This window comes from Empidonax traillii, unplaced genomic scaffold (assembly GCF_003031625.1).
Source record: "Empidonax traillii isolate 1590-97213 ecotype Southwest subspecies unplaced genomic scaffold, ASM303162v1 scaffold178:size2223814, whole genome shotgun sequence".
Classification (NCBI taxonomy): Eukaryota; Metazoa; Chordata; class Aves; order Passeriformes; family Tyrannidae; genus Empidonax; species Empidonax traillii.
The window spans coordinates 1,795,948-1,810,027 of record NW_020955371.1 but is presented as its reverse complement, the minus strand read 5'-3'; the positions used below and the strand labels follow the sequence as shown (position 1 = coordinate 1,810,027).

Sequence of the window (14,080 nt, the reverse complement as noted above, 5' to 3'; positions counted from 1 at the left end):
CTGGTCACCAAATGCTATTTCAATCTGTGGCTCAACTGCTTTCTGGAGATACCTATTAAATCTCCTTCTAAAACACAAAACCACGGCACTGGGAGCTGTGCTGCTTCTGGCTGAGACAAATTTCTTCACAGTAGCTGCTACGGGGCTGTGTTTTGGATCTGTGCTGGAAACAGGACTGATAACACAGGGATGTTTTGGACATTGCTGAGCAGGGCTGACACGGCATCACGGCCCTCTATGGTTCTCAAGCACCCCAAGGAGCCTGGGGGTGCACAAGGAGCTGGGAGGGGACAGAGCCGGGACAGCTGACCCAAGGGATGTCCCACACCATGTGACATCACACTCAGCAATAAACCAGAGGTGAAGTTGCAGGGGAGCCACTGTCTGGGTGGTTTTATTTCCCTTATTTCCTCTCTTTTCCTTACAATTTAAAAAAATAGTATTACTTTTTCTAAATTACTGAACTGTTTTTATCTCAACTCATGAGTTTGTTTCTGACTTTTATCCTTACAGCCCTGCCCCCATCCCAGGAGGGGTGGTGGCAGCAAGGGAGCAGCTGGCTGGGGCCTGGCTGGGGTTGGACCACCGCACGAGCTCAGACAGGTTATTTACATATATCTCTGTTAAGATAAAATAATGTTGTGCAATCAGCATTTGGTCTTAGGAGAGAATCTGGTTGCATGAAGAAAATTAAATAACTGGCTTAGATATCTGCATTAGCTGCATCATTAGTATTAATTTACAAAAATATCTATAGTTTATAAAAATAGCTAAATATAAAGCAATTGATTACTCAAGTCTATATTTAATCGCTAGGGCATTTCCCCTCCACTGTACTGGGCACTGAATCACAAACATTCAAGTTGGGAGGAAGTTCAGGAGAGAATCTGGTCCAATCCCCAGCTAAAGCAGGGCTAATTCCAAAGCTATGACAGGGAATCACACAATCACTGAAGTTGGAAAAGACCATCGAGTGCAACCTATAACCCAACATCACTTTATCAACTAGACCATGGCACTGAGTGCCACATCCTGGATTTACTTAAACACCTCCAGGGATGGTGACTCCACCACCTCCCTGGGCAGCCCATTCCAATGCCCAATCACTCTTTCTGTGAAGAAATTTCCCCTAATGTCCAACTTAAACATCCCCTGGCACATTTTAAGACTGTGTTCTTTTGTCATGTTGCTGGTTACCTGGGAGAAGAGACCAACCCCCACCTGGCTACAACCTCCCCTCAGGGAGTCTTAGTGATGAGGTCGCCCCTGAGCTTCCTCTTCTCCAGGCTCAGCTCTCCCAGCTCCCTCAGCCTCTCCTCACAGGACTTGTGCTCAAGTCCTTTTACCAGCCTTGTAGCCCTTCTTTGGACCCGCTCCAGCCCCTCACTATCCTTCCTGAACTGAGGGGTCCAGAACTGGACACAGCACTCCAGGTGTGGCCTCACCAACGCAGAGTACAGGGGAAGGATCACTTCCCTGCTCCTGCTGGCCACACTGTTCCTGATCCAGGCCAGGATGCCATTGGCCTTCTTGGTCACCTGGGCACGCTCTGGCTCATGTTCAGCTGCTGTCAGTCAGCACCCCAGCTCCTTTTCTGCCTGGTCACTCTGTAGGCACTCTGTGCCCAGCCTGGAGTGCTCTGTGGGGTTTTGTGGTCACAACGCGTGGTCAGAGCCCTCCTTGTCAGTCAAGTTCTGCACTTCTCCAAGGATGAATCTCCCCATAGCCCTTCCAAGTAACCTGTTACAGTTCCATTTCCAGTTTCAATTCACTCTCATAATGATTGTTTTTTACATCCAACAGGAAATTCTCTTGCTGCAAGTTGTTTCAGTTGCCTCGATTCTCTTCATGTGCACCTCTGAGAAAAGTCTTTTCTTAGTCCCCATCCAGGCAGGTGCAGACACAACGAGCCCCTCTGTCCCCTGTGCCTACACCGGTGCGCAGGATGAGCCCCTCATGGGTGGGAGAGCACATGTCTTTGCTGAGCGTCAGGAGACTGGTCGATCCTTAGCCCAGCCTGTCAGGATCCCCTGAGTGGAACAGCCCTGCCCCTGGGGATCAGCCACTGCTCCCAAGCTGGTGTCACCTGCCAGTGCTCCATGGTCACAGTTCATCCTCCTGCCCAAGCTCTTCATGGAAGTGTTCAGTAGCAGTGGCACCCCGAGGAATGCCACAGACACCAGTTTAAATCTCACTCCAGGCCAGTGTTATCCTTCAAGTCCGTTGGTCCAGCACATTTTCCACCCACCTTCTATGTCTGTACATCCATCCCATCTTTCTCCGGTTTGGCTGAAAGGATACTGTATAAGGCTGTGTAAAAGTCTTTGCTAAGGACATGAAACATGACATTCTCTGCTCTCTCTTCTTCCACAAAAGGGAGGGAAATTTGGCTGGTTAGGCAGAATAGCTATTCCCAATCACCATTTTGTCCTACATGTGTCTTGAAACAAAATTCATTTCCAAAACCTCTAGGAGGAGGCTTTGCAGTCTTCCCAGGGACTGAGGTGGTACCTCAGTCTCAGAATATCTATGATACAATTAATTTTATTTCTCAAAAACAAAGATACAAAAAACCTGATTTTACATTCCTCCCACAAAGACATTTTTATACAGAATAACTTCTTTGCAGCTTTTGAAAAATCTTTACTGTTTCATAATATTTATATACACTTTTATACATTTTTCCTTGCTTTAAATGTACAGCATAGCAGAAAATAAACTTTACTTATTCATAATTTTACAAGATCTTTTTTAAAAAGCAATACGTCTTCCTTCCTTTAATTTGCATGACAAGAGCTTTGGCGAGGACAAGGATTTAAAAATTCATCCAAAATTTTCAGAGATGATTCACACAGAAATCTGAAATGGCATAAAAAAAAAGCATAACAGGATTAGAAATGCTAAATGCCAAATCAATCCTCAATTATTTGGTTCTCAGAGTACAGCTACTGCATGATTTCTTTGACCAGTTAGTCCATATTAGTTTAAATATTAAAAATGTCTTTACAAATTGCTTTTGAAATAGCTGGATTCATTTTCTTTTAACTTTTCCATTTTTCTGCTGATCATCTCTGTCTATAAAATAACCAACAGCAGCCCAGTTTAAATTACTATGTCAATTCAAGCACATTTTCTAATATTTCATCATCTATATCAAGAACCCACTCATTTCCTTCACAGCATTGTTACTTTTCTTCAAACACAGTGAAGTCCTTTACTGACCACTTCTCACTCTTTCACTTTCTTCCTTTCACTCTTCATCTCTTTAATCCAAGCCTGAGCTCTCTATCTTATCCTTATTAGCAACTGCTTCCCTCAGCTGCCGCCACACCCCTCTTAGTCCCTTTCTGACTCTTTTGTCTCATAGGATTTTCTAAACCATCCCAAAGGTCAGCTGTTTTCTGGCATTCCCTGACACGTCACTCACCCATTGTCACAGTTGTGTTCTCATGCAACGTCTTCTAACGCTGCTCTAAAATACCCTCAAAAGACAACATTTGGCACTTTGGTCTTCTGCTAAAAATATTATTTCACTGTTAACAACCCTAACCATGATCCTTCATATGTTATTTCTGTAAAAGATTCTGTCACTTGGACTTCTGAAGCATTTATTTCTCTGTTTTTCTCATATTCCTGGACTGATGTCCCAAATAAGCCGGGTTAGTCAGTCATTATCCATGACAGGTCAGGGCATTCAGCACCAGACACGGACCTGACACGCAGGAGGCAGCTCTGCATTTCCACAGCAGACAGATTGGCGGCTGCCAGGGATCCCCAAATTCCCAGTGCTGTGTGCTCCTCTCTATTGTGCTACAGTGTTTAAGCCATGATGAAACTCCATGTGAAAGGAAACCAATTTACAACGTACGAGAAAATTAGGACAGTGAGTTAAGTACCGTGGGTTTAGGCATAATACTACTTTGTATAAATTTTATTTTGTTACAATTTAAGGCTAATAAAACAATAGATTGGTGACGTGGGACCATGTACCTCTGGCACACTGGACGAGCCGTCCTTTGGGATAACTGTGCACTCCCCAGACAGACAAGTTTAAGAAAGTTTCACCAGGTACCTTTCCAGGGAACTTTGAGGTGGGTGGCAGAGAAATCAAACGCAGAGTTGTATACCAAAACAATTCAAGAGTCATTATTTACAGATGCAATGGGAATACAATTAAGAGTTTGGGAGCTAGCTAAATTGTAATGCTAAAGGAATATCCTTCAGCACAGCCATTAGCTAATTCTAATTCTAATATACATATATCAAAATGCTAATTAATGTAAATACACAGTATTAAGTAAAAAGTTATTATCCTAGCACATTTGGTTTTAGAGAGGATGGGACATTTTTCTCTTGCCTCCAAATGACTGCATTGACAGCTGTATCTGCATTTTTTTGCTAGGCATAAGTAGCTGCATTTTATAAACTGAACTAATGCGTGTGCCATTACTCTTGAGGAAATTCTCTCAATGTTCAATATGTCGTCCAGGATTTTTAAATGCACTGAACAGCATTTTTAAAATAATAGACCCACTGGGCCATCTGAAACCACTAACTCAGCTGAAGCGGGAAGACTAAATTACAATGGAAACTTTTGCTTCCAAATTAGTGCAACAATTCCTTGTATAAGGGCAGCACTTTAATTACTACACCAGACAGCTTTTTTTACTTTTTTCTCTCATTGCTAATATGTAATAGATTACTCCTAAGTCTAAATTTAAGATGCTGGCACAGAATGCCAAGTCTCCTGGGAAATTAGAGAATGTCACCATTTCCTGCTATACCTGGGTATTAAATAAAATAATCCCTCAAGGAGTTATTATGAGATAATGCATTCAGAAGCAAAAAATAATAACAGTATTAAGTCCGAGTTAAAGCCCAGTAATGTATTTTAGCACACAGCAGCACAGCCCCGTGTGCTACAGGACTGTCTGCAAATTAATGACCAGAGATCTCGCTTGCAGCATACCATTACGAAAATTTTGGTGTTTGCTAACTGGAGTAGGATGATAAAATAGTTTACGAACAACAGGGCACATTTCAGACTGTGTATAATCACATTTTAGTTGTGCATTAGCACATGAGTAGCAGAGCACTACAAATGGCATGTCAGAAGCCACCAGAGGCCCAGCCCGGTCTGACATTCCATGTAGCTGAGAAACTGCAAACACGCTTTAATTCATCATGCAAAACCTAATCACTGCAGAACTTCCTCCAAACCTCTTTCCAGCATGAATTGTTTTACCCTTCTGGAGAGACAAAATCCACAACAAGCCTGGACAAAGCTGTGTGATAGCTTCTGAACTTTGTATTCATATTGCAATTCTGATTCTTGTTAAAAAATCTTCCCGTTATCATGCTCATGTTCCTAACCTCTGAATTTTGTCTGTAACTATCTCTTGGGTTTGTATTACACAAAGGTAGCCACTCATATATCAGGAAATTAAAACACTGTGTAGCATCTGATGCTCTTCATCTGCCCCAACATCTACGTTGACTTGTCCCTGTTCACTGGGCAGAGATGATCATATAGATTCATAAAGCAATTATCTGTGTTCTCACTTTAATTTATAGTCAGTAGTGCTCTCAAGTAGCAGCAATTATTCATTTTAATGTGCCTATTTATTTAATCATGTTAAGATTCACTTTAATTTCTCAGTGTTTTCTACTGTCTTGATTACGAGGAGCGCAAACTGAATCATAATACCCTGCTTTCTTTTCCAGATAATTATTATTATTTTAAAAAATATTCAACTAGGACAGTTGGCAATCCAACATTAAATGATCTCATTGGGAAGAAAACTGAGTTTTGTTTATTTGTGTTTGGTTTTGTTTCTAAGCTAGCCCTAACCAAAGGACATTTGTTCACAGCCAAGCAACTCTTCAGCTTTCTTGCAGGTCTCTTTTAGGCAGTGGAACAAATCCCAGAGCTCTGTCCTCTGGATGGAGTCACAGCTCAGCCACCCAAGGCCCATGGCAAGTCACTAAAATGCCAGAGAACAATGTGCTTCAGGCCAGGGAACCATCACAAGAGTGCACTGGAGAAGCGTGCTCAGGTTGGAAAGGCTGGGTAAGAAACTGCTGAGTAAAAGAATGGCTTGTTTGTTTTTTTTTTTTTAGTTTTGGGTTTTTATTCTAAAGCCTATCTAGTCTATATCCACTGTTTGACAGAATAGTATAGATCATCAATTTGAAGAACGAAAGACTATGAGGATCTCTGCACGTTTAGGCCACTGTGGTGCATTGCAAACCTTCTCAGTAGTTTTGGATGAATGCCCATAACCACAGTCTGTTTCCTTCACATTCTCTGTTTGTGCTTATAATGTGTCCTTTGCATGCTTTTTAATTCCATGGGCAGTTCAATAGCTAGGCAGAAATCACATGTCCACAAATTTCAAGACTTAAGCAAGTTTGGGACACTTAAAGACTAAAACATTTGTCATGATTCTCTTGTCTTGGGCAGAGCTGAGATAAATGATTGTAAATACAATGTAGCCAATCACTTTCAAAAAACTTATCACAAGAGAGACATCCAGTGTGACACTGAAATACCCCCCAAAAGAGTAAAATAAAATCACCTGTGGAAAGGTCACAAAATCAGTTATATTCAGTTCAATTTTTATCATCTGCATAGCTTTGGATTCATGTGCCTAATGCCAAAGTGTGGGAGAAAAATCCTCTAGAAATTAGAAATAGTAACTAGACTCTTTGCATGTTCTGCACCAGCTGTAACAGACTTGGATTTCAGAACTGAACCCTGCAATTTACAGGATTGAGATATAACACCTTCAAATCCAACCAACAAACCCCCAGCTCAGTACGTGGAGATTGCAATCCCAGCAGACCAAAGGACACGAGATTTGAGGCTGTGCTGGGCTCAACATCCCACCATTTCCCCCAACCCCAGTTTGAAACCTCGCAATCACTCACTCAGAACGCTCCAACAGAGTTATGTGAGCACAGGACAGAGGCAGTTATTGCAGAGGGGACAGCAGGGGTTGGTGTTCATGTCCCACAGCACAGTTACCTTTCAGTGCCACTGGACCCTTCGGTGGCCTCACTGCACGTCACCAGCTTCCCTCGAAGGGCAGGTGCAATATCCTTCAGGAGTGCAGCTTTGTGCTTACCTATTTGAAATAAGGATTTTGTTGAAAAGTTGGACAAAAATAACGATTTATCAAAAAGAAAAGCCCAAACAAAATGACACTCCCCACCCCTGTATATTTTAATAGAATATTTTTAACATAAAAGAAAGTTTAATGAAATATTAGGTATTAAATTAGATTCTCACAGTCCTGTGCATTTCAGCAACTGAGGATAAAAAGAGGAACCTGATGGGTTTGCAGATGGTTGTAAACATAATTTACAAGTGATACAACCTTAAATCCTGAGAGAACTCAGCTTTTAAAATGTAATATATAAAAAGGATAAAATGCTTTGACTGACCTTTAATTATCATCACAATGCTGACAGTAGCTGTTAGACTAAAAATCCCTTTAATTTTTTCAGAGAGAATGCTTTCCATTAATTCATTTAAAAATGACCTAAAGGAAAAAAAACCCGAAAATACATTATAATCCAAGTTTGTTTCAAACCAGAACTGAACAGAACATGTTTGTAATTATGCTCCCCTGCCACCAGAGCTTCAAAGACACCATGCAGGACAAAGCAGTGGTGATGGGGTAACTGGGAATATCAGAGCCAGCAGAGTGGTGAATCACTTGGGAAGAAAATTAAAAGGTTTGTAAACAGAAAGTAGCTGTTAAAAGAAACTAAGAGCTCATGGTACATTTTAGCAAAGTCAATCCATGAAAAAACTACTGAAATTTCTGCTGAAATTTATCTCACATAATTGGCACTGAAATTTCTACTTTGAATTAAACCAAAGTTTAGAAAAATACGTTCTATGACTCCAGCGGTTTGTTAGTAACTACTCATGCTTAATTAACACTTTGACTTAAAATGTATTAAAATAGATGGATTTCCAATTACAATCCAGTGCAGATCATTTATAACTAAGTATAGCCCTGAAACACTTCCAAAAAATATTTTAGTTATTGAAAGTATGGACAGAAACATGACAACTGTTGATTGCCAAATCTGAAATAAATATGTATCTCTATATATATCTTAAGAGACTCACTTTCAGCAAGACATGAAAGTATTACCAGCAAACTCTAGTGGTGTTTTGGGACATATGTCAAGCTAAGAAAAATGAAACCAGGGAGTCACAGAAGGGGTCTAGCAACCAAACTAAATTGCAATATGGAATAAGACAATACTATAGAATGCAAACACTAATTGGTCATTAGGTGTTTATGGTAAGAATAACAAATTTAACTCAGAAGCAATTCTCAAATCCAAAGAAAAATAAAAGAACAAGTGGGATAAAGCAGGAGATGGACAAGGTCTGTAATCCTCATACTTCTCAGAACACAAAGCTAAATGCTCTGTGAAGAATTAAAGGGGAAACTGAGAGCAGTAATGTAATAATTTTCCCTAACATATTTCAAAATAACTTTACCAATATTATTATCTGTTACCAAAATGGAACACCATAAATAGCCAGCTCTGACTTCAACTGTTCTTCAGGTTTTTATTGTGCAAAGATATCAAAATGAAATATGCAGTTAAGAACCAATGCAGTAAAAAATTTTGCTTCTAATATTGCTTCTAAGAGCTGAAAAAGATGAGAACTCTTCAGGTTCAGAAATGACCATTATGAAGTCACTCATGTGTTGCATCTGTTTTCTTGTATCATTGTGGACCAACCTGACCAAACACCAAATCCATTTCATATTGCTCTGAAATTGCAACTGATAGTCCTTGGATCAGAGTCCTGACTCCACTGTTATCCCTGTTTGGGTCACTAAGCACACCCTGCAGCTCCATGAAGGAACACTGTAATGTCATTAACCTGTAATAAGATCACTGCAGCTGCCCTTCCCCACCTCCCTCTGAAAAAGGGGCACATGAGCCTGCAGGCAAAGATCAAATAGAACAGAACAACGAGCTCTTCAAAAATACATGTAAGCAACAGAGGTAAGTAAGTGGTTCCTACACAGACAGTTCCCTGGAAAGGACACTCACACAATTGGCCAGATATTGCCAAGCCTCTCAGTATTATCCCTGCTGTGGGGACTGAAATTCAAGGATAGAGGCTGACTGATTAGTACTGAAGGTACAGCAGATGCTGCAGGACTCGGAGCAGGTGTGCTCACACAACACTAAAGGTCACAGCAGATTTCCTCCCATCAAAGGCTTTTCCACTGACATCAGGATTTCTGAGATATTGAATGATTTACTATTGGACTCTGATTATGGCCTGTCAATACAGATTTATAGAAGAATACAGCCTTAAAAGTAGTCTCAATTATGAGGCACCAGTACAAACAGATGGAAATTATCTCCTAACCTAGACTTGCACCAAAAAGATAAGTATTAGTAGATACGTGTTTTCCAAAGTACTCCTAGAAACAATTTGGTCCAAACTTGCAGTTTTCTACATCAGGAATGGACAAGAATCTCCTTGACCACTGCAAGAAAGAGTTTCAGAGGGATTAACTGATTTTCTGTATCTCTTTGGAAAAGAGGTGTGTAAAATAATTGTTTTCCTAAAAGAGAACACCTTGATGGGCAGCTGATGCCTCACGGAAGAACAAGATTTGGATAATTAGCTGGACTGTTGCTGGACTCTCTGGAGTCTTTTGTTTTGCAAAATCAAGTAGAACTAGTAAAGACTGAGAAGAAAAGAAGCACCTTGTAACAGAACAGACAGGGATATTCACTACCTCTCAGATTAGGAAGTTAAGAATAGGAATTAGTTGTGGTAAATCAGGGAGAGAGGACTTCTAAGCCCCTTTCTCATTTAAAATAAAGCTAGTGTGTATAGTCACGTAAATAAAAATTGAATATGAACAAATTAAGCAAAATTAATTCCCTTGTGACAATTTTAGAATATACTCAGGGCCCCCACTAAATATAGCAATTAAAAAACTCAGTACTTTAGGTTTAGCCTTGCTTTTGGAGGCTTTTAAGACTCAAGATACTTTATTTTGAATATTGTGACTTTAATACATCACCTCATTGCAGAAGTTCAATTAAAGGATTAATTCTATTTCTGGCAAATATTTTATCCCATCTAAATACCTCTGTACTGAGGGGACTAATGTTTATAAGTATCTTATGAAAGAAGCAAGCCAAGGTGTACAATGAAAGAACTCATTAGGATAAACAATCTGGTAAATAAGAAATACTCTTGGTTAAAAAAACCAAGCAACCAATACCTACAGGCAATATGGCAAGAGAAGTAGTCCAGGTAAAATTAGTAAGCAACTAGTTCTTCAAAATTTATAAATTAAAACTTTATTGACAACATATAAACTGTTCTACCTTAGCAACAATTTTGGACAAATTAATATAGAAACATTTACCTGACAACATTAACTGACTTCATAATTATGGCCATTAAACTGCTTGAAAGAGGGGGAAGGTCTGAAATAGTCTTTGGTATAGTGACATCTTCTTCACTGGAAGCCTGGAAAGAAAAAAGTCAACAACTTTTGCAGATTAAGAAGTATATGTGTGCAGAAAACACTGAAGCAAGCCTGTATTTAATAATTACACTAACCAAGACCTATCCTGAAATAACTAGAATATTCACAAGTGTTCTTTGAAAGCCTTAATCCAACTGTGTTGTGTCCAAATAAACAAAACTAATTTAAATTAAAACTAAACCACATAAACAGTATTTGTACCAAGGCAAATATTCTCTGCAGTTTTTCCTGACTAGAAGTTTCATTTAACTACAACGGCACAGCCTATTAAACACAACTGAGAACCTTCTGGGTTCGAAGCTAAATAAAGAGTACATACCTGATTCCTAAAAATAACTTTGGTGACAGTGATTTCCTGAACCCCTGCTCTTTTTGGTATCGAGTTCTGAACAGCATGGTAAATATTTAGTTGGAACTGAATTCTGATTTACTATTACAATAACCTGGGGGCAGGGAAAACCTCAGCCCAGGTGAATGACTGGAATGAACACTCATAATTTATGAGTATCAATCTCCAGTATCATTCAAGCCCATAAATGTTTACTCTGCATCATCTGTAAAGAGCACCTGTCATCCCACAGCCCCCCAGCTGATACATTCACATTTGCAGGTGAACATCTGCTATTGGCTCAGCTCCTCTGAACACACAACCTTGGCAGCAGCTCTCTTGTACTCGGTACTTTCTGGCAACTCTGTCTTGCTCTATTTCTGACACATCAGCAAGCACAGCAAAACTACAGCCTCTGCTGAAGAGCCTCTGCTCCAGAGCCTCTGCATTTCCTTCTTAGTTCTTAAAGCTTCCAACCTCACTAACTGTATTTGCTCCTAACACTTCATGCGTTAGGAAATGCATTGGGAATGTCACCCTTCTCCTTCAAGGACAGTAATGGTTCCTTGGACTCTAAGAACATAAATAAAATAACTTCTGTCTATGTATTCTTTCTTTACTTTCCAAAGAAACTCAGATACTTGGAAATCATCCAGACAAAACCCAAAGGAATCAAAAAAAGGATGCAGTATGAGCAATGGCTCTGATTTGAAGCCCAGAATACAGAAGTGATCAGTGCCAAGCAGGACATCAGCCTGCTTTGGAACAGGACTATTGAACCTCAGGGGGCTGTTCCAAGGAACAAGAATCTGTCAGAGATCAGTGGTTCACTTCCTAAGTCCCCTAATGTTGGGTGAGACGAAGTGAGGCACATTTAGAACCTCCTGTTCTCTTCCTCCTTTCCCTGAGCTGTTATTGCTGAGCAGAGCATTGGATGGTGGGGAATAACTTGGATCAGTTTGGGTGAAGTGCCTTGGCTGTGTCCCCTCTCAGCCTCTTGCCCATCCTCAACCTGCTTGCCTTTTTTTTTTACAGTGGGGGTGAAGAGAACAGAGAAACCTTGACACTCTGAAAGCACTGTTCAACAGCCCAAACTGCTGTGTTCTCAACAGCGTTTTAGCCACAAATGCCAACCACAACACCAGAGGGATTGCTGGGAGGAAAGCTGACTCCTTCCCAGCCAGACCCAGCACAAAAACACATAGAAGGGAGATCTCAAAAACTACATTGGTAATGTCCAACACTGATTAGTTTATAAATTCTTCTGTCAGAGGCAAAGAGTGAACCAGGTATCAGCACAACTCTGTTCTCATGCAGCTGTAGCCATAAATCTGAGAGATGAACTGTAATACGAAATTATGGCAAATAAAACTTCCTGTTTGCTCCACGTCAACACACACAAATCATCATCTGCAGCACAAAGATCAACCTTTTAAATACAGCTCTGTTGTTCCAACATAATGCTCAAAAAGCAGTAAGTATAAAATAAGAAAATCAAAAAAAGTCAGGATTAACTTTACCATCTGTAGCAGACAATTTATGTCTGTTACTACTGCAGCCCGGAGAGTGGAGAGTACACCCTGGTGCACTGCTGGGAGTGATGAATGCCAGCACTGCAGCGCGTGAATGAATTCTCCAAGAGGCATCTGAATAGAGTGAATCAACTGCAACCAAAAAGAAAAACAAAGCTTTTTTTTCAGATTGCTTGAGTATAACTGAAATATTTCAGCAAGCTTCTCTGTGAAGAAATGCAGACCACACCTTGAAAGCTTCTGAGACCTTGTGGTCAGAGGAGGATCAGAGGAGGAATGAGAAATGTTTGGGAAGTCTACTCATAAGTTGAAAGACATGAACAAAACAATGGCTGTAGCAAAAAGGAACTGAATGCTTTTCAGAAGTCGTGAAAAGTAGACCATCAGATTTTCCAGAGTGATCTATTTACTCTCTGCTGTAAAAAAAAAAGGAAGCTAGCTTTTCCGTGAAGATGTGAGATTTTGAAGACTTTTAGGGCATCATACACATTTGGAACTGGATATCATTCAGGCTGAAAGAAAGAAATATAATCACTACCAAGATCACAAAATATATATAAATAAATTCTTTGTTCTGGATTGAGAAAGTTCATTTAATTGCAGATAAGATTAACAGCCTAGAAGGATTAGCACAGTGCAGAATAATTTGCAACAGAACACACTGTTCTTCGATTTACTAGTTCTTCAGTCACCATAAAACCAAAATGGATTAAAAAACCCTAGTAACAAGAAAAGTTAGAAAACGTAACTGAATATAATCACGTCTACTCAAACAGTAGGTAACAGTGAGGCAACAGCCTCAAAGTGTCTAAGCACAACGTATTTGTATAAAAAGTATGGATTCATCTACATATTAAGTAGCAATTTCAACTGTAATATGATACCTGAATCCCTTCTTCCTGCTGTTTCTTGAGTCTACGTGCCACACATGCCAAAACTTTCTGCAAGATGTTCTGTACAGTGTGGAAAAGATTGGCCACTTCATCTGTCTCAGTATTGTGAGTTAAAGAAGCTTCAACAATTTCTTTGAGAGCACACAGTAACACTGAAGCACAAAAGCCACCTCTCTCTAGAGAAAGAGATAAATATCACAATATAAACACTGTAATGCAGTATTCTTCAGGTACAAGCTTAGAATGAAGCTCAGTTATACACAGCAAACAGTGATGGTTTACAAGTGGAGATAATATATTTAATTTCTGAGCATCCTTAGCTGAAATTTTCCTGCATTACAATTAATATTTTAAGTATGAATCCAGTGTTCCCTCCAATCCTTGGAGGTTAGGGAATAAAATTGCTAATATAAGAAAAGTCAGCTAAGCATAAATGAAAATGTTGCTATTAGTCCAAAATATGGTACCTGTCTGTATAATTGGAAGAGCCAAATCCAGAACATGTGCTTGAAACGTGAGATTTCCAAGGCCAACCATTATGACATCTTTACATACGGTCAGGTAGGCCTAGAAGAGAGAATGTAGAGTCATATGAAACTCAAAATCTATATAAAGTAACCATTCAGTACAACCTAAAAATAATAAAAACACAAACTCTTAGCCAAGTTTCCCTGAAAGCTGATTTATCTGCTTGGAGTTACTCAGTTTCCCACTGTTGAAAAGCAGGAATTCCAGCCAGTTCTCCAAGTGTTTCCACTGCCCTTTCCTCCA

At 39.9% G+C, this 14,080-nt stretch overlaps 1 protein-coding gene across 4 annotated transcripts in view; it reads right to left on the bottom strand.

Annotated features, from left to right (window-relative positions):
- Positions 1-2,655: 2,655 nt before the first annotated feature.
- Positions 2,656-14,080, bottom strand: part of NCAPG2 (non-SMC condensin II complex subunit G2) — a 42,781-nt gene continuing 31,356 nt past the window's right edge. For 3 of the 4 annotated variants that reach the window (XM_027886121.1, XM_027886122.1, XM_027886120.1), the window contains exons 22-28: positions 13,777-13,876; positions 13,301-13,485; positions 12,405-12,548; positions 10,434-10,537; positions 7,447-7,544; positions 7,028-7,127; positions 2,656-2,859 (exon numbers count right to left, since the gene is read on the bottom strand). In XM_027886121.1, the coding sequence (XP_027741922.1) occupies positions 2,778-2,859; positions 7,028-7,127; positions 7,447-7,544; positions 10,434-10,537; positions 12,405-12,548; positions 13,301-13,485; positions 13,777-13,876 (813 nt within the window). In that variant the 3' untranslated portion in view covers positions 2,656-2,777. The remainder of the gene's footprint in view (positions 2,860-7,027; positions 7,128-7,446; positions 7,545-10,433; positions 10,538-12,404; positions 12,549-13,300; positions 13,486-13,776; positions 13,877-14,080) is intronic. The other variant, XM_027886123.1, reaches the window with a different exon arrangement.